At 46.0% G+C, this 25,997-nt stretch overlaps 1 protein-coding gene across 5 annotated transcripts in view; it reads right to left on the reverse strand.

Annotated features, from left to right (window-relative positions):
* HMGCL (3-hydroxy-3-methylglutaryl-CoA lyase) overlaps positions 1–25,997 on the reverse strand; it is a 101,019-nt gene that overhangs the window by 66,826 nt on the left and 8,196 nt on the right. For 4 of the 5 annotated variants that reach the window (XR_003852036.1, XM_029571983.1, XM_029571980.1 and 1 more), the window contains exon 2: positions 19,236–19,319. The exons of the other annotated variant lie outside the window; for it this stretch is intronic. Coding sequence is in view for 1 of the 4 variants with exons in the window: in XM_029571980.1 (XP_029427840.1) it covers positions 19,236–19,319 (84 nt within the window). In the remaining 3 variants the exon portion in view is untranslated. The remainder of the gene's footprint in view (positions 1–19,235; positions 19,320–25,997) is intronic. 5 annotated transcript variants of the gene reach the window in all.

The following is a 25,997-nucleotide window of genomic DNA, read 5'->3' on the forward strand; positions in this document are numbered from 1 at the left end:
CCAAGCTTAACTGGCACAGCAGGAGGGTTTAGGGGGGCCCATTTTACCTCCCGCTCCTCAGGATCTGGGTCTGCGGGTTCCGATCCAGGGTCACAAGGGTTGAGCTCCGGGGGGGGGGGGGGGGGCCCACCAGGAGCTTTGCAGGGTCTGATCCCTCCGGCAGGAGCAGCACCGGGTTCCAGAGGGCACGATCTGTTTTCTTCGGACCCGGATCAAGACCCAGATCAGCCATCAGTGGTAGAAGGGGAGGAGTTGTCTTTTTTTTTGCTTCCGCAAGTCCTTGAGGAGCTGGGTTTAAAGCCTCCGCAGGAAGCTCCAGAAGTGGATGGGGCGGATCCCGTTCTGGATAGTCTTCGGCCTCCTCCTTCCGCGTTTCCATATCATAGGTCAGTGCGGCAGTTGATTGAGCACGAGTGGGATTCCCCAGACTCCGGTTTGAGGGTAGGTAGGGCTATGGCCAAATTCTATCCGTTGCCAGAACAGACCTTGGAGCTCTTTGCGCTGCCACAAGTAGATGTTGCGGTTTCCGTGGTTACAAAAAACACAAAAACCTACGATCCCGGTGGAGGGGTCCGCAACCCTCAAGAATGTGCAGGATCGGAAATTAGAGCTTCACCTTAAAAGGGTTTTTGAGAGTGCTGCCTTGTGGCTCCGAGCGGCTGTGTGCTCCGGTTTTATGCAGAGGGCATGTCTAAGGTGGGTACAGGATTGTCAGGTGGCACCTCCTGGTCCCGGCTCGCCCGAGGAAGATCGCATGGAGGCATCGGTCGCGTATGTAGCAGATGCGCTGTGTGACTTGGTGCATTCGCTGTCCCGGGTTATGAGTTCAGCAGTAGTGGCCAGAAGTTTACTTTGGCTCCGTCACTGGTCGGCGAATGTTTCTTCCAAGGCCCGGTTAGGTTCTTTGCCTTTCAAGGGTCGTCTCTTGTTTGGGGAGCAACTGGAACAGCTCAAACAGCTCAGTGAGACAAAGGTTCACAAGCTGCCAGAGAATAGGCCAAGGACTCGCCAGGCTTTTCAGTCCCAGACCCGCTTCCGGGACACCAGACGGTCTCGCCCTTCCCGAGGTCCGATAGGGATGCAGCCTCAATGGACTTTTCAGCAGCCGCGGGGAACAAATTGGGGTCAGTCCTTTCGCGGCGGGCGACGACCTTTCCAAGCTCCTTCGGCGGGGCGGAGCGACGGCAACAAAGTCCCCCCCAATGAAGAGAGGCTGGTCCACTCTACTGTTCCCTTTATAGGGGGCCGGCTGGCAAATTTTTACAGGGACTGGGCCAAAATCACACAGGATCAGTGGGTCCTCTCCGTGATAAGAGACGGCTATGCCTTAGAGTTTGCACAACCCGTTGGAGATCTCTTCTTAGTCTCCCCTTGCGGGTTCTCAGCAAAGCGTTGAGTGGTTCGGGAGACTTTGCGCAGGTTGCGCGGTTTGGGAGCAGTGGTCCCAGTACCGTCTCGAGAGCGGGGCAAGGGTCGATATTCCATCTATTTCGTGGTCCCGAAAAAGGAGGGAATGTTTCGACCCATTTTGGATCTCAAAATAGGTCAACAGGTCCTTATTGATTCCACGGTTTCGAATGGAAACGCTACGGTCGGTCATTGTGGCGGTCCGCTCTCGGGAGTTTTTGGCCTCCCTGGATCTGACGGAAGCATACCTGCATATAATCAAACCGTCCAGATCAGCGGTTTCTACGCTTTGCAGTAATGGGTCAACATTTCCAATTCCAGGCATTGCTGTTCGGCCTCACGACGGCTCCTCGCACGTTCAACAAGGTGATGGTGGCGGCGGCTCTCCAATGCGAAGGGGTGTTGGTACACCCTTATCTCGACGATTGGTTAATTCGGGAGAAGTCGTTGGAAGGTTGCCGTTTGTCAGTTCAGAAGGTTGTTCACCTGTTGGAGTCTCTCGGCTGGGTGGTCAACCGGGCGAAGAGTCATTTGGAGCCGTCCCAGGAGCTAGAATATCTCGGAGCTCACTTCGACACGAGCCAAGGCAGGATGTTTCTCACTCAGGAGAGGTTACTCAAACTACAGTTGCAAGTTTGACGCCTGTTGGCATTGAAGATACCACGAGCCTGGGACTTTCTTCAGGTTCTGTGGTCGATGGCTTCGACCCTGGAATTGGTACCGTGGGCCTTCACACATATGCGGCCACTTCAGAGGGCCTTGTTGGACCAATGGGATCCCCTGTCACAGGCCTTTCATTTACCAGTTTTGCTGGATACATCGGCATGGAACAGCCTGTCGTGGTGGCTACAGTCTTCCAATCTACAGCGTGGAGTCAGCCTAGAGGTTCCAATGTGGGTGGTTCTCACTATCAATGCCAGTCTTTCTGGTTGGGGTGTGGTCTGCAAGTGACAGTCAGCCCAGGGCACTTGGTAGCCGGTAGAGGCCTCGTGGTCAATCGGTTGGAGACCAGAGCGGTACGGCTGGCCCTTCATGCCTTTCTTCCCTTCGTTGGGGGTCGTTCGGTCAGGGTTCTGTCGGACAATGCCACAACGGTTGCTTACATCAATCGGCAGGGTGGGACCAAGAGCCAGGGGGTGGCCATGGAAGCACAGGAGTTATTTCACTGGGTAGACCGGTACCTGGTCATCTAGCGGCCTCTCATATCGCAGGGGTCAACAACGTTCAAGCCGATTTCCTCAGTCGTCAAAGCTTAGATCCAGGCGAGTGGGAGTTGGCAGAGTCCGTGATGCGGCTCATTCAGAGAAGGTGGGGCCGTCCCCACGTCGATTTGATGGCCACTCAGCTCAATGCAAAAGCTCCTCGGTTCTTCAGTCGCAGGAGAGAGTATGGGGCCGAGGGAGTAGACGCTCTAGTAGTGCCTTGGCCCCCAGACGTTTTTTGCTGTATGTGTTTTCGCCGTGGCCTCTGGTAGGAAAAGTATTGCGCAGAATAGAGAGAGACACCCCGGGGAGGTGATCTTAGTGGCTCCGGAATGGCCCCATCAACCATGGTTCGCAGATCTTGTCAATCTAGTAGTGGACGGTTCATTGCGTCTGACTCATCTCCCGAACTTCGTCAAGGTCCCATATTTTCTGACCAGGCCGATCACTTTTGTCTAGCGGCTTGGCTTTTGAGAGGCGTCACTTGAGGCGGAAAGGTTATCCAGAATCCGTGATCACTATATGCTTTTGCAAGCTATTTTATTTATTTTTATATACCGACATTCGATCTGAGATATCACATCGGTTTACATTCAGGTACTATAGGCGGCAATCTACTTCCCTTTCATATGTTCGAGTTTGGAAAGTGTTTGAAACTTGGTGTACTGATCAGGGGATACTGGCGGATCAAGCTTCGATTTCTCAAGTCTTGTCCTTATTACAGGATGGGTTATCTAAAGGTCTTGCCTTTAATGCCCTCCTAGTGCAAGTGGCGGCTTTAGCTTGCCTACAAGGCAAGCTTGAGGGGTATCCCTTGTCATCTCATCCGGATGTCCAAAGGTTTCTTCGGGGAGTTAAGAATTTGCGTCCTCCGGTACGGAAAGTATGTCCTCCTTGGAACCTTCATCTGGTTCTGCGGGCATTGTGTGAAGCTCCATTTGAACCGCTTCGAAGGGCGACCCTTAAGGATTTGACTCTCAAGGTGGTGTTCCTGGTGGCCATTTGTTCCACCAGGAGAATTTCGGAATTACAAGCATTGTCTTGTAGGGATCCGTTTCTTCAAATATCTGATTCAGGTATAACGTTACGAACGGTTTCCTCTTGTCCCAAAGGTGGTCTCGCTTTTCATGTTAGACTATCGAGCTTCTGGCATTTGCTGACTTGGATTCTTCCACGAAGCATGCTGAGATGACCGTAGAACCTTGCTTCGCTATCTCAAGGTTACTAATGAGTTTAGAAGGTCGGATCATCTTTTTGTGTTATGGAGCGGTCCAAAGAAGGGTACCAAGGCCTCCAAAGCAATGATTGCTAGGTGGTTTAAGGAGGGTATTGGGTAAGCGTATATACTCACGGGCCGTCAGGTTCCTGCCGGGTTGCGAACTCATTCGATGCGGGCACAGGCCACTACTTGGGCTGAGGCTCAGTTGGAGTCTCCGCAAGAGATTTGCAGAGCTGCGACTTGGAAGTTGCTGCATACATTTGCAAGGCATTACCGCTTGGACTTGGGATTTTTCGGATTCCAGGTCTTTTGGTGAAGGTGTCTTGCGAGCAGGACTCTCCAGGTCCCACCCTCTCTAGGAAGCTTTGGTACATCCCAGGAGTCTGGACTGATCCGGGTACGTACAGGGTAAAGAAAATTGGTTCTTACCTGATAATATTCGTTCCTGTAGTACCAACGGATCAGTCCAGAGCCCGCCCGGGTTAGAGGGGAAAGTCATCCGCTCAACCGTATTCTTTTCAGAAAACTTCTGTTTGGTTATGAATTTACAGGTTTTATTTCAAAGTTGTTTGACACGGTTTTTTATGTCAGTTTATTGCATATAGTGTGTTTTCAGCTTGGGTACAGATCAATACTGAGCTACTGCAGGTGGCACCAAGGTTTTCAAGCAGTGTCAGCGAGGCTTTTCTCTGTTTCCATCTGCTGGCAGGGATGAATAAACCCAGGAGTCTGGACGGATCCATTGGTACTACAAGAACGAATATTATCAGGTAAAAACCAATTTTCTTATTTCAATTACCCCAATATTGACTGGGTAAATGTAACATCAGGACTTGCTAGAGACATAAAGTTCCTGGATATACCGTATTTTTCGCTCCATAAGACGCACTTTTTTTCCCCCAAAGGTGGGGGGAAAATGTATGTGCGTCTTATGGAGCGAATATAAAAAAAAAACCAAACAAAAATCTAACAAACACCCCCCCCCCCCCCCGACTCCCCCAAGACCTGCCGAATTAATTTCCTGCAACCCCCCACCCTCCTGACCCCCCCAAGACCTGCCAAACGTCCCTGGTGGTCCAGCGGGGGTCCAGGAGCGGTCCGGGAACGATCTCCTGGGCGTGAGCCGTCGGCTGCCAGTAAACAAAATGGCGCCGACGGCCCTATGCCCTCACTATGTCACTGAGACCGACCGCTGCTATTGGTCGGTCTCAGTGACATAGTGAGGGCATAGGGCCGTCGGCGCCATTTTGTTTACTGGCAGCCGACGGCCCTATGCCCTCACTATGTCACTGAGACCGACCAATAGCAGCGATCGGTCTCAGTGACATAGTGAGGGCATAGGGCCGTCGGCTGCCAGTAAACAAAATGGCGCCGACGGCCCTATGCCCTCACTATGTCACTGAGACCGACCAATAGCAGCGGTCGGTCTCAGTGACATAGTGAGGGCATAGGGCCGTCGGCGCCATTTTGTTTACTGGCAGCCGACGGCTCACGCCCAGGAGATCGTTCCCGGACCGCTCCTGGACCCCCGCTGGACCACCAGGGACGTTTGGCAGGTCTTGGGGGGGTCAGGAGGGTGGGGGTTGCAGGAAATTAATTCGGCAGGTCTTGGGGGGGTCAGGGGGGTGGAGGTTGTTAATTTAAAGGGTTGGGATGGGGGTTTGGGGGTTCCCACAGAAAGAAAAATTTTCTGATCTGGGGAGTGGACCGAAATGGCCCTCCCCAGACCCGAAAACAAAATGGGGAGAAAAAAAAAAACTATGCACTCCCCTAATTTGCTCCATAAGACGCCCAGACGCAGAGCCGGTTTAGCACAATTTTTTTTTTTTTTAAATTTTCCCCCTCTGAATCCTAGGTGCGTCTTATGGTCAGGTGCGTCTTATGGAGCGAAAAATACGGTAATAAAGATTGCTTCATGGAACAATTGGTTCAGGAACCAACAAGAGAGGGAGCTATTTTAGATTTAATTCTTAGTGGAACGCAGGATTTGGTGAGAGAGGTAACTGTGATGGGACCACTTGGCAACAGTGATCATAATGTGATCAAATTTAAACGAATAGCTGGAAGGGGGACAATAAGTAAATCTGCAGCTCTAACACTAAACTTTCAAAAGGGAAACTTTGATAAAATGAGGAAAATAGTTAAGAAAGAAACTGAAAGGTGCAGCTGCAAAGGTTAAAAATGTTCAACAGGCTTGGACACTGTTTAAAAATACAATCCTAGAAGCGCAGTCCATATGTATTCCATGCATTAAAAAAGATGGAAGGAAGGCAAAACGATTACCCATCATGGTTAAAAGGTGAGGTGAAAGAGGCTATTTTAGCCAAAAAACATCCTTCAAAAATTGGAAGAAGGATCCATCTGAAGAAAATAGGATAAAACATAAGCATTGTCAAATTTAGTGTAAAACATTGATAAGACAGGTGAAGAGAGAATTTGAAATGAAGTTGGCCACAGGGGCAAAAACTCATAATAAAACCTTTTTTAAATATATCCGAAGCAAAAACCCTATAAGGGAGTTGGTTGGACAGTTAGATGACAGAGGGGTTAAAGGGGCTCTTAGAGAAGATAAGGCCATTGCAGAAAGACTAAATGAATTCTTTGCTTCTGTGCTTACTAATGAGGATGTTGGGGAGATACCAGTTCCGGAGATGGTTTTCAGGGGTGAGGAGTCAGACGAACTGAATGAAATCACTGTGAACCTGGAAGATGTAGTAGGCCAGATTGACAAACTAAAGAGTAGCAAATCACCTGGACCAGATGGTATGCATCCTAGGGTACTGAAGGAACTCAAAATGAAATTTCTGATCTATTAGTTAAAATTTGTAAACTATCATTAAAATCATCCATTGTATCTGAAGACTGGAGGGTGGCCAATGTAACCCCAATATTTAAAAAGGGCTCCAAGGGCGATCCGGGTAACTATAGACCAGTGAGCCTGATTTCAGTGCCGGGAAAAATAGTGGAAACTATTCTCAAGATCAAAATCGTACAGCATATAGAAAAAGACATGGTTTAATGGAACACAGTCAACATGGATTTACTCAAGGGAAGTCTTGCCGAACAAATCTGCTTCATTTTTTTGAAGGGGTTAATAAACATGTGGATAAAGGTGAACCAGTAGATGTAGTGTATTTGGATTTTCAGAAGGCGTCTGACAAAGTCCCTCATGAGAGGCTTCTACGAAAACTAAAAAGTCGTGGGATAGGAGGCGATGTCCTTTCATTTATTTATTTATTTATTTATTTATTGTTTTTGTTATACCGAGTTTCTTGACAGGCATCACATCAACCCGGTTTACAATTAACAAAGTGTGAAAAACATAACGTAGCGTAGTAAACAATATTCTCAATAAAAACCTTGAACTTTAAATACAGGGAATCAGAAAAAGGATGTGAGAAAGTTACAATAAAACAGGGAAAATTAACTTGGAACTGGAAGGGGGGAGAGAAAAGAACAGAGCAATATTTACATTTCAGCCAATTAATGTAAAAAATTAGCAAGATGAGTAAATAAGACTATGCGAATAAATGTGGCGGTAAATCACTGTGAGATGGAACATACGTAACCAGAAGGCTAAGTATGACACAGAATATGAATAAATAATCAAACCAGTTTGTAATCTTTCATGGATTACAAACTGGTTAAAAGACAGGAAACAGAGAGTAGGATTAAATGGTCAATTTTCTCAGTGGAAAAGGGTAAACAGCGGAGTGCCTCAGGGATCTGTACTTGGACCGATGCTTTTCAACAATGAATGATTTCAACAATAAATGATCTGGAAAGGAATACGAGAGGTTATCAAATTTGCGGATGATACAAAATTATTCAGAGTAGTTAAATCACAAGCAGATTGTGATACATTACAGGAGGACCTTGCAAGATTGGAAGATTGGGCATCCAAATGGCAGATGAAATTTAATGTGGACAAGTGCAAGGTGATGCATATAGGGAAAAATAACCCTTGCTGTAGTTACACAATGTTAGGTTCCATATTAGGAGCTACCACCCAGGAAAAAGATCTAGGCATTATAGTGGATAATACTTTAAAATCGTCAGCTCAGTGTGCTGCAGCAGTCAAAAAAGCAAACAGAACGTTAGGAATTATTAGGAAGGGAATGGTTAACAAAACGTGAATTGTCATAATGCCTCTGTATCGCTCCATGGTGAGACCGCACCTTGAATACTGTGTACAATTCTGTTTGCCGCATCTCAAAAAAAGATATAGTTGCTATAGAGAAGGTTCAGAGAAGGGCAACCAAAATGATAAAGGGGATGGAACAGCTCCCCTATGAGGAAAGGCTGAAGAGGTTAGAGCTGTTGAGCTTGGAGAAGAGACAGCTGAGGGGGGATATGATAGAGGTCTTTAAGATCATGAGAGGTCTTGAATGAGAAGATGTGAATCGGTTATTTACACTTTTGGATAATAGGAGGACTAGAGGGCACTCCATGAAGTTAGCAAGTAGCACATTTAAGACTAATCAGAGAAAATTCTCACACTCAATGCACAATTAAGCTCTGGCATTTGTTGCCAGAGGATGTGGTTAGTGCAATTAGGTTTAAAAAGTTCTTGAAGAAGTCCATTAACTGCTATTAATCAAGTTGACTTAGGGAATAATCACTGCTATTAATTGCATCAGTAGCATGGGATCTTCTTAGTGTTCGGGTACTTGCCAGGTTCTTGTGGCCTGGTTTGGCCTTCTGTTGGAAACAGGATGCTGGGCTTGATGGACCCTTGGTCTGACCCAGCATGGGAATTTCTTATGAGGGGGAATGTTATCTTTTACTGTACCTTCGCTGGGCAATGGATAAGAACTTACCATTGCAAAGACTATATATGTCAATATTATTAAAATGAAAGATTTACACACAAATCTTCCACTGGTCCTGCTTCCACGCCGTTATTGCATAGTCTCTCTTGCCCAACCCTGTGGTCCGGCATTGGGTTGCATCTTACTGGTTTGGCAGCAGTCGTGATGCAGAGTCATCCGTTGGCACTGGAAAAGTGCCAATGGATGACTCTGCCAGCGCCGTGATGGGGGTGGCCTGCCATCAGCCCCATGCCAGAGCACTGCAGTGAGTACAGGAGCCACAGGAATGGGGTAGGCAGTTAAACTCTGTGCCCGTTAGCAGTGGTACCCACGCATCTAAATTGGGGGACCATCCATTACTCACTTGCAGATGAAGGGATTGTTACGCTCTACACTCCTGTGGACGGAGGAGTTAGCAATCTGATATGCTCAGCTCCTGTAGAGGGAGTAGTCAACAATCTCTTAGGGTTTGCACTGCGGAGTAGCAATCTGTTATGAATCTGTTGCTGAAGACTCCTGATGGAGAAGGAGTAGCAATCTGTTACCAGCGGAGTGCTTGGAGAGGGCACTCAGCTGTAGAGGAAGGTAGATAGGTGGATCCTTGGGCTGATGGCAGATGACTGCGCTCCCAGGAGGATATCCTGAGAGGGACCACCGGCTAGGCTTGAGTACGGAGACAGACACAGATAGTTCTTTATTAGACAGGTTAGTAGAACCACCAGAGGTGGCAGTAGTGAGCTGATATGCCCGGCCGGGCTGAAGTCTCTCAGGTACTGGAACAGCAATCCCAGGGTTGCTGAGCTGTAGAGAAACTATAGATAGTGAGTAGACAGGGTATGCTGTGTTCATAGCCAGAACTGGATGACAAAACTCACATAAGGTCTTTAGAAAGCTCAGTAGCTGGAAAGGGTTAGGCCCTCGAGGAGCGAGTACCTGGTTCCAGGGAAAACAGAGCACGATGGTAACTCACAAATGTCTGTATCTGCGATAGCTTCCAGGCAGTAGAAAATCTTCAGAGTGTCCAGGAACATGGGCCCTCGAGGAGCGAGTACCGGTTCCTATCTGCAATCTGAAATAAAGAAAAGAGCGAGGCCCCCGAGGAGCGGGTACCCCTGGTAAGTCCGAGGAGGCAGAGTAGATTGGGAGTAAAGCCGAAGCAATCCCCTTGCTAACACGATTCGTTAGCGAATACTGAGATCTTTTATATTGGAAGCAGATGACATCTCTGGGGGATGCCCCGAGGTTCGCGCCCTTGCTGGTACATAAATCTGAGCGCGCGTGCCCTAAGTCATCAGGAACATGGCGGATCTGCAGTGTCGTGCCGGTCCGAGGATGCCGGAGGGAGTCGCCACAGAGGTAAAGAGGGTGGAGTGAGGGCGTTGAGCAGCGATGGATGCAACAGGGATAATGTAGTGTCCATAATTAACCCTAAGTTATGTACCTGATTAGATATTTGAATTACTTTTTCACTAATAGTCAAAGAAATGGTAACATCTGGAGCTGGATATTTTACTAAATATGACATTTCAGTCTTCTCAACAATTAGAATAACTATGTGCCTATAGATTTTACATGTACAAGTGCATGTTACATGTGAAATGGCTTTTGAAAATTGCTGTGTTGTATGCTACATTTCCATGCGCAGCTCCTTTGAAAATTACCTCCTATGTTTTGCTTTGTCCACAAGGTTCATGACCTGTGTGCATGAGCACGTGTGCTCAGCTTAGAGGGAACAATGATCCTGAGGAATAATCTGAGGGAAGAGATACCTAAATGGGATTTGCAGAAGAAATAATTGATAGGAATATTTATTTGTTTTTATATACCGATTTTCGAAACAAGTATCACATCGGTTTACATGGTAACTTGAGTGATAGTTTGACAACAGGTCATCTTATCCTTTTACATTGAAACATTATAGAACGACTTAAATTAACAGAACAACATGATTTTAACTAGTTGTCTTAACAGAATAACATGTTCTATTGTAATGTATTTAGTTCACTACACATCCTGTTTATCCTCACCTGTTTTATGTCAAAACGTATTTGTTGCGTAAGTTACTGTTATACTGTAAACTGATGTGATATCTTTGAGGAATGTCGGTATATAAATCAATAAATAAATAAAATAAATGAATTTTCTCAGATTATCTTAGCGGTATGGCATGACATTTAGTGGATTATCTTAATATGATAGTGAATTTTAAGGAATTATGTTAACAGTACATCATTGCATTTAGTGCTACAATGTTGTGAAGTGAGCTTGATTGATGCATATTGGATATTCACAAAGAGTGTTGTGCTTTGTCAGGTTAAGTGTGGTTATGATTTGTATCCGTATTGGTGGGATGACTGTTAGTTGTGTAGGCTTTTTGGAATAGCCAGGTTTTAAGTGATTTCTTAAAGATCTGTGATGAGGGTTCTGTTTTGAGATTTGATGGTAGTTTGTTCCACAGCGTAGGGCCTGCTATTGAGATTGCACGTGCTCGAGTTGAGGTGAGATGAGCCTGTTTATTGGAGGGGATGGGAGGTGTGTGGATAAGGCTGTCTGTTAGCCAGTCTGTCGTTTTGTTGTGGATTGATTTGTGCATGAGGGTACGGGCTTTGTATTGAATTCTGTGGGTTATCGGGAGCCAGTGGAGGTCTTTTAATATGGGGATGATGTGTGTGGATCGTTTGCTGTTTGTGATGGATCTGGCTGTTGCATTTTGCAGTAGTTGGAGGGGCTTTAGGGTGGAGGTTGGGAGCCCAAGGAGAATGGGGTTACAATAGTCGAGTTTGGAGACTATGAGGATTTGGAGTACTGATAGATAATCTTGGAATAGTAGCAGGGGTTTGATCTTCTTGAGGACTTGAAGTTTGAAGTATCCTCCTTTTATTATTGTGTTTATGTATGTTTTCAGATTGAGGTCGGAGTCTAAGATAACGCCTAGGTCTCTTGTAGTTGAAACGAGTTGGCTCTTGATTTGCGAGAAGGATCGGTCTTGGGTGTTCCATGCTGGGGGTTTGTTAGAAATGTATAAGATTTCTGTTTTTGTGTGATTAAGGGTGAGCGATATTTGGGATAGAAGTTTTTGGATTTGGGTTAAGATGGAGTTCCATTGCTGCAGGGTGTTCTGTGTGTTTTCTTTGGTGGGGAGGAAGAATTGGCATAGAGGAAGAATTGGAGTTTTAGGTCGGTTAGGAGTTTGCATAGTGGGAGCATGTAAATGTTGAAAAGAGTGGAGGAAAAGTGCAGATCCTTGGGGGACACCGTGAGGTAGGGGGAATTGTTTTGATTCATTGTTGAGTGATACTTTGTATGTTCTGTTGGATAGATAGGAGCTGAACCATTTTGTTGTGGTGCCATCTAGTCCAATCTCATTCAGTCTGGTTATTAGTGTTGTGGTTGACTGTGTTGAATGCGGCGGATATGTCTAGCAGTATTAGAAGGTAGGATTTGCCGGCGTCTAAACCTCTGAGTGCTGAGTCGGTTAGGGTTAGTAGTGGGGTCTCTGTGCTTAGAGTTTTCCTGAATCCGTGTTGTGATAGGTATAGAATTTTTTGGGATTGCAGGTGTTCGGAGAGTTGGACGTTTACAGTTTTTTCTAGAATTTTTGATATGAAAGGGAGGTTTGATATGGGTCTGTAGTATCAAGGTGTGGCTTTTTGAGTATAGGTTTGATGATGGCACATTTCAGAGCTGCAGGGAAGATTCCTTGTTCTAGGGATATGTTGATATCTGCTATAGGTTTGGCGATGGTTTATTAGCTTCAGGGTTTATCTTTTGAATGAGGTTTATCTCTGTGGAGGCAGTGGATTCGAAGGCAGTTCAAGTGGTGACTGTCCTGGATTGGGGGGGTCAGTGTTTCCTTGGTTGCTTGGGGGGGGGGGGGCGCATTTATCAGTTTGGTGGGTGTGTCCAAGAAGAACTGGGCTAGTTTGTCACATGTTATTGTGGCATTTCCGTTGGTGGGTGGAGTTTGTGTGGGTTGTGTAAGTTTGGAGACGAGGTTAAAGAGGGCTCTTGGGTTGTATTTATTTATTTATTTAAGTTTTTTATATACCAACATTCAGGACGATAGTCCCATCATGCTGGTTCACAAGAAACAGGGGTGCAATAATAATAAAACTTTACAATTTGAACAATAGTGCAGAAAAAGCAGTTACATATAACAAGGAAATCAATAACTTGGAGTGAGAAGGAAAATGAAGATCAGATAATTATATATAAGTATAGATAGCATTGAATAAATAACATTTATTAACGTTATTACTAGCGAAGCGTGTTGATTGATGGGAGATTAAATAATGTTGGAGTTAGGAAATGCCTGCGTGAACAGCCACGTCTTGAGTTTTTTCTTGAATGTTGAGATGCTGAGTTCCATTCTAAGATCCGGGGGAATGGAGTTCCATAAAGTTGGACCGGCTGTGGAGAATGCCCGATCTCTAAGCGTGATGTGTCTGGTAGTTTTGGCTGGAGGTACTTGAAGTGAACCTTTGTAAGCATCTCTTGTCGGTCTTGTAGAGTGGTGTAATCGTAGGGGGATATGGAGATCGATTGGAGCTAATTTTGGTGATCGTGGATTTTCTTTGCATAGTATTCACGTTTGACGCTGACAATGTTAGTTTTGTAGGTGTGTAGTATTGTTCTGAATTTGTCTAGGTGGTGTGGTGTGGGATCTTTTCTCCATTTTTTTTCCACTTGTCGGAATAGTCGCTTGATGTTTTTCAGCTCATGTTTGTACCACTGTGTTTTGAGAGTGTTCTCAGTTCTGATTTCTTTGGTGATGGATTGGGCATTTTGATTTTGCGATTTCAGCGTGGATGGTGAGCCATGAGTTTGTGGCTGTATTTGCTGTGTTGAGGTTGAGGTCTTTTAAGGCGTCTGGGAGGGCTTCTGCAATTTCTTCACTGGGACATGGTTTGGGGAATTTGATGTATTTTTTTGTTGCTGATGGTTTCTGTGTGGTTGACTTTGAGTTGAAGAGTGGTTTGGATGAGTTTGTGGTCAGACCATGGGATGTTTGTTATCGTGAGGGGGTTGTTGGTGCGAGATGTCTTGTTGATGAAAATAAGGTCAAGGGTGTGACCAGATTTTTGAGTCGGTGCATTGACTATTTGTTCGAAACTGATGGCTGACATGGTGTCGAGCAATAGTTTGCATGTGGGGGACTGGGGGGTGGTGTCTATGTGGAGGTTGAAGTCTCCCAGGATGATTGCTGGTAGGTTCATGTAATAATGAAATACGACGAGTGGGATAATCAAATTTGCAGATGACACAAAATTGTTCAGAGTAGTTAAATCACAAGCAGATTGTGATAAATTGCAGGAAGACCTTGTGAGACTGGAAAATTGGGCATCCAAATGGCAGATGAAATTTAATGTGGATAAGTGCAAGGTGATGCATATAGGGAAAAATAACCCATGCTATAATTACACAATGTTGGGTTCCATATTAGGTGCTACAACCCAAGAAAGAGATCTAGGTGTCATAGTGGATAACACATTGAAATCGTCAGTTCAGTGTGCTGCGGCAGTCAAAAAAGCAAACAGAATGTTAGGAATTATTAGGAAGGGAATGGTTAATAAAACGGAAAATGTCATAATGCCTCTGTATCGCTCCATGGTGAGACCGCACCTTGAATACTGTGTACAATTCTGGTCGCCGCATCTCAAAAAAGATATAATTGCGATGGAGAAGGTACAGAGAAGGGCTACCAAAATGATAAGGGGAATGGAACAACTCCCCTATGAGGAAAGACTAAAGAGGTTAGGACTTTTCAGCTTGGAGAAGAGACGACTGAGGGGGGATATGATAGAGGTGTTTAAAATCATGAGAGGTCTAGAACGGGTAGATGTGAATCGGTTATTTACTCTTTCGGATAGTAGAAAGACTAGGGGGCACTCCATGAAGTTAGCATGGGGCACATTTAAAACTAATCGGAGAAAGTTCTTTTTTACTCAATGCACAATTAAACTCTGGAATTTGTTGCCAGAGGATGTGGTTAGTGCAGTTAGTATAGCTGGGTTTAAAAAAGGATTGGATAAGTTCTTGGAGGAGAAGTCCATTACCTGCTATTAAGTTCACTTAGAGAATAGCCACTGCCATTAGCAATGGTTACATGGAATAGACTTAGTTTTTGGGTACTTGCCAGGCTCTTATGGCCTGGATTGGCCACTGTTGGAAACAGGATGCTGGGCTTGATGGACCCTTGGTCTGACCCAGTATGGCATTTTCTTATGTTCTTCTTCTTATGTTCTTATGTGGGATGGGATGATTTCAATTAGGGTGGATGTGTGTTGGTCCAGGCATTTGGGGGGAGTGTAGACCAGCATGATTTGAAGGGGTCTATCTCCAGAGGTGGAGGTTGATTGATGGGGTGTTGTGTGAATTTGAACTTCTTTGAGGCAAGGAAAATTAATCCCCCTCTTTTTTTTTTAGGTCTTGGTAGGGAGAAGATATGATAGGCTGAGTGGGGTAGCTGGTTGATAATTGCTGTGTCAGATTTTTTGAGCCAGGATTCTGTTATGCAGAGGACGTCAGGTCAGTTGTCCATTAGGAGATCATGTAGAATGGGGATTTTTTTGGAGAAAGATTAGGCATTAATCAGGACGAGAGATAGAATGGATAGTGTTGTGTGCGTTTTGGTTTAGGGGGATGATTGTGAGGTGTCTTGGTCGTTGGTGTGTAGGTGGTAATCGTAGTTAGTGGTTTATGGGCGTGGGTGCGTGTAGTGCTTAGTGTTGAGGGAGGGGTGGATGTGTGTTGGTGGGGGAGGGCAGTGGAGTTATATTCCCTGTGGAGGAACAGGTAGGATATGCCGTGGATGGAAGGGGCTGTGTTGTGGGTAGAAGCAAAAGGAGGGACTGTGGTCTTATGAGCAGCTGGGGGGGGGGGGTTAGGCCCCTTTGTCACGCTCCTTAGGCGCGAGACGCCTGAGGGGAAGTCCTGATTTTAGTAGGTCCTCCCAGCCAGATGTGAGGTACGCCGGGGGAATAGATAGATATAGCAGTAATATAGTAATTGTTCACCTACAATAAATTTATGTATGGTACAAAATAGCCCAAAATTAGAGGACGTTCGTAACAGCTTATGCTCTATATCCTAAGTTATTGGAGGAACATACCAAGCATTGGCAACGTCAAGGTTTATACAAAGAGTTGTTGGGGGCAATATACAGAGAATTTAATGCAATTCTTAATTCAAATTCCATGAGTAGTCCCAGCAAGGTGGATTAAGCTTATGTACAGTGATTTTGGTGGTGTGTGTATCATTGGTGAATCCCAAATGCTGGTTCCTGAAGGATATTGTGTATATTATTACTCCTAGGGGAATTCTGCGCTACTGCGGAACGCAGAATTTGCACAGAATTGCCAAATTCTGTGCAGAAAATAGAAGACCCCAGCATGCTGCGAACAGAGCACGCCCCGCGGCACACGCTCCGTTCACGGCGAAGATGAAGGCCTGGCACATGGGGGCCTTCCCTTTTTGCTGCAAATGGAGCGAAAAGAGAAGGCCCCCCATGTGCTGTGGGACGCGCTCAGTTTGTGGCGAAGATGAAGGCCCGGCGTGCCGATTTTCGCTGCTAACGGCACACCAGGCCTTCATCTTCACTGTGAACGGAGTGCGTCCCACGGCCTGCCTGTGAGAGAGAGGAGAGGGGGTGTGGAGGAGGGTGAGAGACAGCTTGGTTGGTAAGAGGGGGATGTTTGAGTGTGGGTTTCAGCGAGAGGGAGCCTATATGAAGAGATTGTGAAGGAGTGTGTGTGTGAGAGATTGGGAGCTCATGTGTATGAAAAAGGGATCGTGTGTATGTGACGGCGCTGGCCTGTGTGAAGGGATAGTGTATGTGTGAAACAGAGCCTGTGTGAAGGGGGCGTGAGGATGTATGTGTGAAAGAGAGAGGGACCGTGTGTGTGTGTGTGTGTGTGTGTGAGAGAGATTGGGAACTCATGTGTATGAAAAAGGGATCGTGTGTATGTGACTGCGCTGGCCTGTGTGAAGGGATAGTGTATGTGTGAAACAGAGCCTGTGTGAAGGGGTGCATGAGAGACATAGGTAGCCTGTGTGAGGATGCACGTGTGAAAGAGAGGGACCGTGTGTGTGTGTGTGTTAGAGAGGGAGCCTGTATGAGGGTGTGTGTATGTGGAAGGGACACAGTGAAGTTCTAGGGAAATTCTGCAACTTTAAGTAATAACTTTTTTCTGAAATAATTTAAAATGTAATTACTTAAAGACTCATGTGTCCCAAAGGTTTAGAATATTATATAAACGTGAAATCACAGCATCATATAGAATGTATCTAAAGGAAGACCTCATACAAGGCATACATTGATCAGTGCTGATTAGCATCAAAGTACACCGCCAATATAATCATGGGTCTGTGATGTGCTGATCAACTTTTTTTTCTTTTTTTTAGCTCAAGTGAGTGTGTGGTCCATTTTAGACCCGTATTTCATTATGCATAATAGCACTTAACTTAATGAAGTCGAGGAACGCCAAGAACATGGTCGCGAGGTCGTATCCAAAACCAAGCCCGACACGGACCGCGTTTCGGCTTTACAAGCCTTCTTCAAGGGCTGGAAAACTCTGTGGATGTAAAAATTATTTGTAACATCATTTATAAAAAATCACCAACATTAAATCCTTACAAAGCGTAGGTACTAACGTGACAGTGCGGTAGTGGCATACTACAGCTAGTAATGTTTCTCCTCTACCGGAGGGGCCGCATTCGCGCGCTTTTTCAAGATATGCAGACCAATGGGACAGAAGGTCCACCCAGGAAATGACGTCAGCCGTTGTTAAGAGACACAGAAATGGGTAGGTCATAGCAACGAATACCATTCAATGGCTGCGTTAAGACCATCTGGGTGCATGCAATTCAGATGGAAAATCCAGCGTTGTTCACAGAAGTTGAGAAGCTTTTGAAAATCACCCCCTCTCTTCGTCAATAGTATCCGATCAATGACACGCCACCTAAGGTCGCCAAAAAGATGATGCATATCAAGACAATGTTGAACGATCAATGTGCTCAATCTTTGGATGGCATTACGTGGACTGATAATGCTGGGCTGGTTCACACATCTCGTTTTCATTCAGACTGTACTACATCTTACGTCATATACCTCATTGTGTGCCCCTGCTCTAAATTCTATGTGGGGAGAACAAAGCGCCCTATCCGCACGAGACTGATTGAGCACCGTAGTTGTCTGAATACAGGCAAAGTAAATGCCCCTATCGTTCAACATTGTCTTGATATGCATCATCTTTTTGGCGACCTTAGGTGGCGTGTCATTGATCGGATACTATTGACGAAGAGAGGGGGTGATTTTCAAAAGCTTCTCAACTTCTGTGAACAACGCTGGATTTTCCATCTGAATTGCATGCACCCAGATGGTCTTAACGCAGCCATTGAATGGTATTCGTTGCTATGACCTACCCATTTCTGTGTCTCTTAACAACGGCTGACGTCATTTCCTGGGTGGACCTTCTGTCCCATTGGTCTGCATATCTTGAAAAAGCGCGCAAATGCGGCCCCTCCGGTAGAGGAGAAACATTACTAGCTGTAGTATGCCACTACCGCACTGTCACGTTAGTACCTACGCTTTGTAAGGATTTAATGTTGGTGATTTTTTATAAATGATGTTACAAATAATTTTTACATCCACAGAGTTTTCCAGCCCTTGAAGAAGGCTTGTAAAGCCGAAACGCGGTCCGTGTCGGGCTTGGTTTTGGATACGACCTCGCGACCATGTTCTTGGCGTTCCTCGACTTCATTAAGTTAAGTGCTATTATGCATAATGAAATACGGGTCTAAAATGGACCACACACTCACTTGAGCTAAAAAAAAGAAAAAAAAGTTGATCAGCACATCACAGACCCATGATTATATTGGCGGTGTACTTTGATGCTAATCAGCACTGATCAATGTATGCCTTGTATGAGGTCTTCCTTTAGATACATTCTATATGATGCTGTGATTTCACGTTTATATAATATTCTAAACCTTTGGGACACTAGCGTTTATGTTTGCTGCTTTGTTGACCCGCTATCCCTGCCTTATTTTTAGTGCTATAAGAGATCAGTTCTCTATTTGATTACTTAAAGACTGTCATGTAAATTGTGTTATTTTGACCAATATAAAGTTTTCAGAATTTTCAGTTTTTGTGCGCAGAATTCCCCCAGGAGTAATATTATAGCAACTACACTGAAGTCAATCAAGTAATAAAGAGTAGACTTTCCTAGGGAAGTCATTCACGTGTGTTTTTTCCAACAATGTAATACACAAAGACATTTAAAAAAAACGGAGATGCATCAGCAATGACTCATAGGATATGCTGACTTCTCACTAAGAGAGGTAAGAATTTTTTAAAAAATAGCAATGGCTTGTTTTGTGCTATATTATATACAATACATAAAACAAAACAGTATTTTACATTTTTATGATTTTATTTTGTATTCCGCCTTGAACAATGGTGTTCTATTGTGCAGAAGATAAACATTTTTATATAAGACTTTGCGAAACAGAATCAAATGCTTATGAGCATACTCTAAAAATGGCTTTTATTAAATAAAAACAATTCTGTACAAAACTAATACTTTTTAGTTTTACCTTTTCATTTTGCAATCCATCCCGAGGGCCAACTTCAACTATTTTAACCTTGTTTGGAAATGAACCAGTGGTTGATGGATCATTCTTTAAAGCAAAAGAACAAAAAATAGAGCTTACCAATTGGGTGCAGGAAAAGTTACCCAGGTAACTAACAAGATAGTCAGCAAAACTCAGCCAGGTAAGTGATCCGCTAAAACATGTGACTAAAGGTACCCAGGTATCTTTAGGACAGTAATTTCTCCAAGGACCCTTATCACATAAATATTGACCCAGTTTAGGAATTCCACCAGTATGTACTAAAGTAATATTGGCCCAGCCTTTACCATATTTACATAGATACCTATTTATATATTTAAAAACTTTTCTATACCGTCGCTAAGTTATATACCATCGCAACGGTTTACAAATAGGCACATAGACTAAGGTAAGTAAATGTAGGATATCGTACATTCTAACAGGTGCCAATAAAGTTCGGTTACAATTTCATAAATAAAATCATTATTTGAGTAATGTTGGTCAAGTCCAGGTATATTATTATATCATTAATGTGAGAAATGGTTTTTGCCTATGGTGGGGTGTTTATCTGAGGACAGCAGCATGGAGGTCCTCAGACATGGTGACATCATCAGATGGAGCCCGGCACCCTGGAGCACTGAGGCATCCAAGATGCACTGTGGTCTGGTGCCCTCGAGGCTCCTTTGTGGTGTCCAGACAGAGAATCAGGGTGCATCGTGCTGTCCCTCCGCTGGGAACGTCGGGCATCTGAGGCCCCACCTGGCTTCGTGCACCATTGGTGCTAATGAGCACTAGGGTTCTTGTTGTGGCTATCATCAGCCTTGGCCATTGGCGAGGGATGCCATCGAGCTCACAGCATCGATGCCTTCAGGAATATAGGTGAGCTGAGAGGAACAGTTGATGGCGCTGGAAGTCATTGGTTCCTTTGGGTACCAGTCCCTTGACATCTTCAGGCACCAAGGTCTCCATCAGTGCCATCGATGACCGTAGATGCCTGGGGTGCCATCGATGGTGCAGTGTACAGTTGAACTGTTCAACTGGTCAAGCTCCGAAGCCCTGGGCACAGCATCATTTGGTGCCATTGATACGATCCATCGATGGTGCCCCACATGTACTGTCACCTAAGTGGGTACCAGTGGACACAGTCAGAAGCCACAGGATACTACTAAAAAGAGTACCATGGACTTCACTGCTAACTTTATGTGACAGAAAGGGTGGTGAGCCATTCACAAAGCCATTTCAAGGGCTGTGCTTAGCCTCTTGGAGCATTATCAGGTACTGGGGGTACCATGGGGGTGATGCCATTGAACACCACCCAGCACCTCACCATCAGAGCACCAGTGGTACTGGGGATGCCATTGTTATACTGTTCCTATTGAATCCATTAGGAGTTAGTGCATCAGTGGAGCACAGCAGTGGTCAGACTGTTTTTTCTGGGGTCCCTCCGTTGATTACCATGGTGGCCTACCCCGTCTAAGGGTGGCTGTAAGTGGCAGACTTGATCGCTTATGAACCTCAGCAGTCAGTGACTGTAACCCAACTCTCACCTGGAGAGTTGAAAGGTTTATCAGGATCGGGAGGCCCCAATTACCATTGCTTTTCTGTCTCTTCAGGAAGGGGCAATACAACTGGGTTTCCATAGGTAGCCTTATGGGTTCCCCCCAGACACCTGGTTGTCCACCCCTATAATGGGTGGCCCTCGTTCTGTTTCCCGGAGAAGGGATTTTGCTGTTTCTAACTGGCAGTTGCTCTCTGTTCCCTTGGGGATTCAAGAGCAGGTCAAGCAGTAGTGCTCTTCTTAGATCATACTAAGGCACAGCAGGTCTATTTCGCCAGGGAACTATTCCAGAGTCGGTCTCCCCTTCGTACTTGGGGTCTCATCTTCGGGGCAGCTCCCCGGTGAAGATTAAGAAACCTTTGATACCTGCTGAGCTCAATGTGCATTTTCATGCATGACCACCATTTCCAGTCAGTCATTCTCGCCTGTAGGACCCTCTGTTAGAAGGGTTCTAATCCATTTAATTGGGTTCATTTGTCCCCCCCCAACTCCCTCTTGCCATATCTATGGCTGAGGGAGTTGGGGGGGGGGGGGGGACAAATGAATCCACAACAGAGGTGCTACTCTTTGGTTGCGGTGGCTTGTAAGCTATACTTCCCCATTTTAGGGATAACGCTGTCTGCGGAATAGGAGAGTCCTGGTTCATGCAACAGTTGTTCCATTTACTGGTCCACGTGCTTCCTTGGGGGGGGGGGGGGGGGGGGGGGGAAGTATATGTAATTATGATTGAGGTATTGATACCTATGCCAGGTTGGTGGGCAGTTTGTTCAGAGATCGCACTAACACTGTCATGGTACCCCTTAAGGTTTCCAGGTCAGTGAAGAAATCCTGTTCTACAGGGGTTTGCACTTGCAGCATCCCTGCTTCCTGTCTCTTGGAGGAGTGTTTTTGGCTTTCTTCCCTGGGGGAGGGGGGCAGGGGAGGGTAACTCCCTACTTGAATCAGCAGTGAATGGGATTGAGATATACAGCCTAGCGGAAGCAGTCTGCCTTCTTGTGTTCTTCGCTCCTTCCAACTTCCAGTTGGAATGTTGAGGGGAGGGGAAGGGAAGGAAAGCCAAGGCATCTGTGGTATATCTTAGTGTATACTGGCAAAGAATGATACATCACCTTTTCTCTGTTTTTTCGCCAAGTTCTGGCCAGTACTGCCTTTAGTTTTTCACACTTCACTGGATACCTTCCTGCTCACCTGAACTATCCTGTAGACAGGATGGATAGGCTTGCCCTTGACAGGGTACAGTGTGGGTAAGCTTCAAGCCTAGCTTAACTCTGTGCGCGGGGGTTTCAACTAGTGATCCCATTTTAGGGATTGCCTTTCCTCCCCTGATACTTGACTGTGTCCTGCATGGTCAGCTATGTTTGGAACTTTGACAAGTAAGATCTGTCATAGACCCTGCCAATGTTAGTGAATCTTCTTCCAAGCATTGCTTGGGTTTTTCTGCCCCTTGTGAATCTCAGCAAACATGGAGCACACTACTGCAAAAGCATTTTGTCCTTCAGATGCCAGTGGACCATAGTTTATTTCTGGAGCACTCTTGGTTTTTCAGTTGACTTGACACCAAAGGAAAATATGCGGTCTTCTTCCAAGAGTCCTTCTCTAGACCTACTGTCATTCTACACCTACTGTTGTTAGGGTTTATTGATCTGAAACCCTGCTTGTAATATTTTCCATGTTGCAAAGTATGTTTCTTGCTGGCGCTCGCATCACTCCCCTGCCTTAGGCACCTCTGCTATGAATCAGGGTTTTGTGTCTCAGTCTTTTCTATAGTTTTCTCTTTGTAGAACTCAACTCTTTTCCCACCAAGACCTCTTCGTGGGTCAACTGCCTCACAGGTAAAAGAGGTGGTGCTTTCAGCACTGTGCAATTTCCCGCTTTGTCCTGCTTGGACAGCTTATAGCTTGGGAATCACCCGTGTGTGAGGACTACTATCCTGCTTGACCTCTGAGAAAGCAGAGCTGCTTACCTGTAATGGAGAAATTACTTACCTGATAGTTTTGTTTTCCTTAATGTAGACCAATGGGTATAGTGTACTCCTGATAGCAGTTGGGAGACTAAGTCAGATTTCAATCTGACGTCAGCCTACATATACCCATGCAGGAAGCTCTGTTCTTTTAAGACTAATTGGAGAAAATTCTTTTCACTCAATGCACAATAAAGCTCTGGAATTTGTTGCCAGATGATGTGGTTAGTGCAGTTAGTGTAGCTGGGTTCAAAAAAGGTTTGGATAAGTTCTTGGAGGAGAAGTCCATTAATGGCTATTAATCAATTTTACTTAGGGAATAGCCACTGCTATTAATTGCAACAGTAGCATGGGATCTTCTTAGTGTTTGGGTAATTGCCAGGTTCTTGTGGCCTGGTTTTGGCCTCTGTTGGAAACAGGATGCTGGGCTTGATGGACCCTTGGTCTGACCCAGCATGGCAATTTCTTATGTTCTTCAATATTCTCTTTGAAAAGCAATTGTGGATATATGTGTGTTTTAATAACTTGATTAATTTGGCTAACTTAATTAACTTGAACTGGTTGAACTAATTTCCAACTGGAGACCACCAGTGCACTCAACTGATAAATGCCGAAACCCGGCAACTATGGGTGTCTTAACTAGAGGTAAAACCTGGCTTACCTGTGCTTGTCGTGCTCTCGGGGATTGTCATCCGAGGTTTCCGAACTTTGGGGCAACCTTGGGCAGGATGCTGAGTCCATCTGTCTACACTAAGGAAAACGAAATTATCAGGTAAATAATTTCTCCATTTCCTAGCGTGTAGCAGAAGGACTCAGGACCAATGGGATGTACAAAAGCTACTCCCAAACTGGATGGGAGGCTGCCCGTGGCCCACTTAGTACTGCCCTTGCAAATGCTGTGTCCTCCCGGGCCTGAACATCCAGGCGGTAGAACATCAAGAAGGTGTGAATGGAAGACCACGTTGCCGCCCAAAAGATTTCGACGGGTGACAGCATTTTAGTTTCTGCCCAGGATACTGCCTGGGCCCTTGTGGAATGGGCCTTGACTTGTAGAGGTGGAGGCTTTCCTGCCTCTATGTAGGCCGCCTTGATTACTTCTTTGTCCCAGCAGGCTATGGTTGCCCGCGAGGCCGCTTCCCCTGGTTTCTTCCCGATGTGAAGGACGAATAGATGGTCAGTCTTTTGTACGGATTCAGATCTTTCCAGGTATCTGACTAGGAGTCTGCCAACGTTAAGATGGCATAGAAGGTGTGAGTCTTCCGAGACCTTATGGTCATCTGGCGATGGTAGCGAGAAGGTTTGGTTTAGATGGAAATGAGAAACCACCTTTGGAAGGAAGGAGGGGACAATGCGGAGCTGTATGAATCCAGGTGTTAATATAAGGAACAGTTCCAGACAGGATAACGTTTGAAGTTCGGAGATGCGACGGGCTGAACATATTGCCACTAGGCATGCAGTCTTCAAGGTCTGGAGCCATAGTGACAGACCGCGTGTAGGTCTGAAGGAAGCTCCCGCCAGGAAGTCTAGTACTAGATTGAGATTCCATAGGGGCACTGGCCACTTTAATGATGGTCAGATTTGCTTGACCCCTCTCAGGAAACGTCTGGATGGGACAACAGACTGATGCCGTCCACTTTGGCTCTGAAGCAGGCCAGTGCGGCCACCTGAACCTTGATGGAGTTGAAAGACAACCCCTTCTTCAAGCTGTCCTGCAGACATTCCAGGATCATGGGGATTTTGACTGCCCGCGGAAGGATGTCGCGGTCCTTGCACCAGGCTTCAAATATTCTCCATATTCGTATGTACGTTAGGGACGTGGAAAACTTGCGTGCTCGGAGCAAGGTGTCAATCACTGCACCCGAGCGGATGCTCTTCTTCAGGAGAGTCCTCTCAGTGGCCAGACTAAGAGAATAGAGTTGGGTCTACGTGGATGATCGGTCCTTGCTGGTGCAGGTCCCTGTGTGGGGGTAGACAGAGGGTTCCCCACCAGACGTCTTTGCATGTCTGCATACCATGGCCTTCTTCGCCAGTCCAGGGCCACTAGAAGTACTAGCCCCCTGTGGTGTTCTATCTTGCAGATGATCCCGCCCAGTAGTGGCCATGGGGGAAAAGCGTACAGCATGTCCTCCTATGGCGAGGTCTGGACGAGGGCATCGATTCCTGGGGATTGTAGTTCTCGACTGCGGCTGAAGAACTTGGGAACCTGGGCATTGGACCAGGTTGCTAGAAGGTCCATGGCTGGTGTTCCCCAGCGGTTTACTAACAACTGGAAAGCTGTGGTCAACAGCATCCATTCCCCTGGGTCTAGACTCTCTCTGCTGAGATAATCCGCAGTGACGTTGTCTTTTCCTGCTATGTAGGCGGCTGAGATCCCTTGTAGGTTTGTTTCCACCCATGCCATTAGGGGGTTTATTTCCAGGGACACCTGTTGGCTTTTGGTTCCTCCCTGGTGGTTGATGTAGCCAACTGTTGTGGCATTGTCAGACATTACTCGGACCGATTCACCCTGGAGTCTGTGACTGAATTGAAGGCAGGCTAGTCTGACTGCCCAGGCTTCCAGTCTATTGAAGTTCCATCCAGTCTCTTCCTTGTCCCATTGCCCCTGGGCAGTCAGCTCCTGGCAGTGGGCTCCCCACCCTCGTAGGCTTGCATCCGTGGTGAGCAAGACCCAGGTTGGTGGGGATAGCCTTACTCCCTTGCTCAGATGGTCTTCTTGTAGCCACCATTGGAGCTGGGTCCGCACCTCTGCCGGTAGCTGGAGGTGAATGGAATAGTTCTGGGACATCGGGTTCCATCACGACAGTAGGGAACGTTGTAGTGGTCTCATGTGGGCCCTTGCCCATGGGACGACTTCTAGTGTTGATGTCATGAGGCTGAGGACTTGGAGGTAGTCCCATACCCTGGGGCAAAAACAGGTCAACAGGTTTCGCAACTGGTCCAGTTTCCTTCTCCTTGTAAGGGGAAGAACGATCTTGTTTGGTATCGAACCGGACTCCCAGGTATTCTAGTGATTGGGAGGGCTGCAAGCAGCTCTTGGTTGTGTTGACGACCCACCCGAGATTCTGCAGTAGATTCTCGACTCTGGTGGTCACCTGGTGACTTTCCTCTGGAGATATTGCCCTGATCAGCCAATCGTCCAGATATGATGTACAAGGATTCCTTCTTTCCTCAGTGTCGCCGCCACTACAACCATGATCTTGGTGAACGTCCGAGGGGCAGTAACTAGTCC

The sequence above is a fragment of the Rhinatrema bivittatum genome, chromosome 11, assembly GCF_901001135.1.
Source record: "Rhinatrema bivittatum chromosome 11, aRhiBiv1.1, whole genome shotgun sequence".
Lineage (NCBI taxonomy): Eukaryota > Metazoa > Chordata > Amphibia > Gymnophiona > Rhinatrematidae > Rhinatrema > Rhinatrema bivittatum.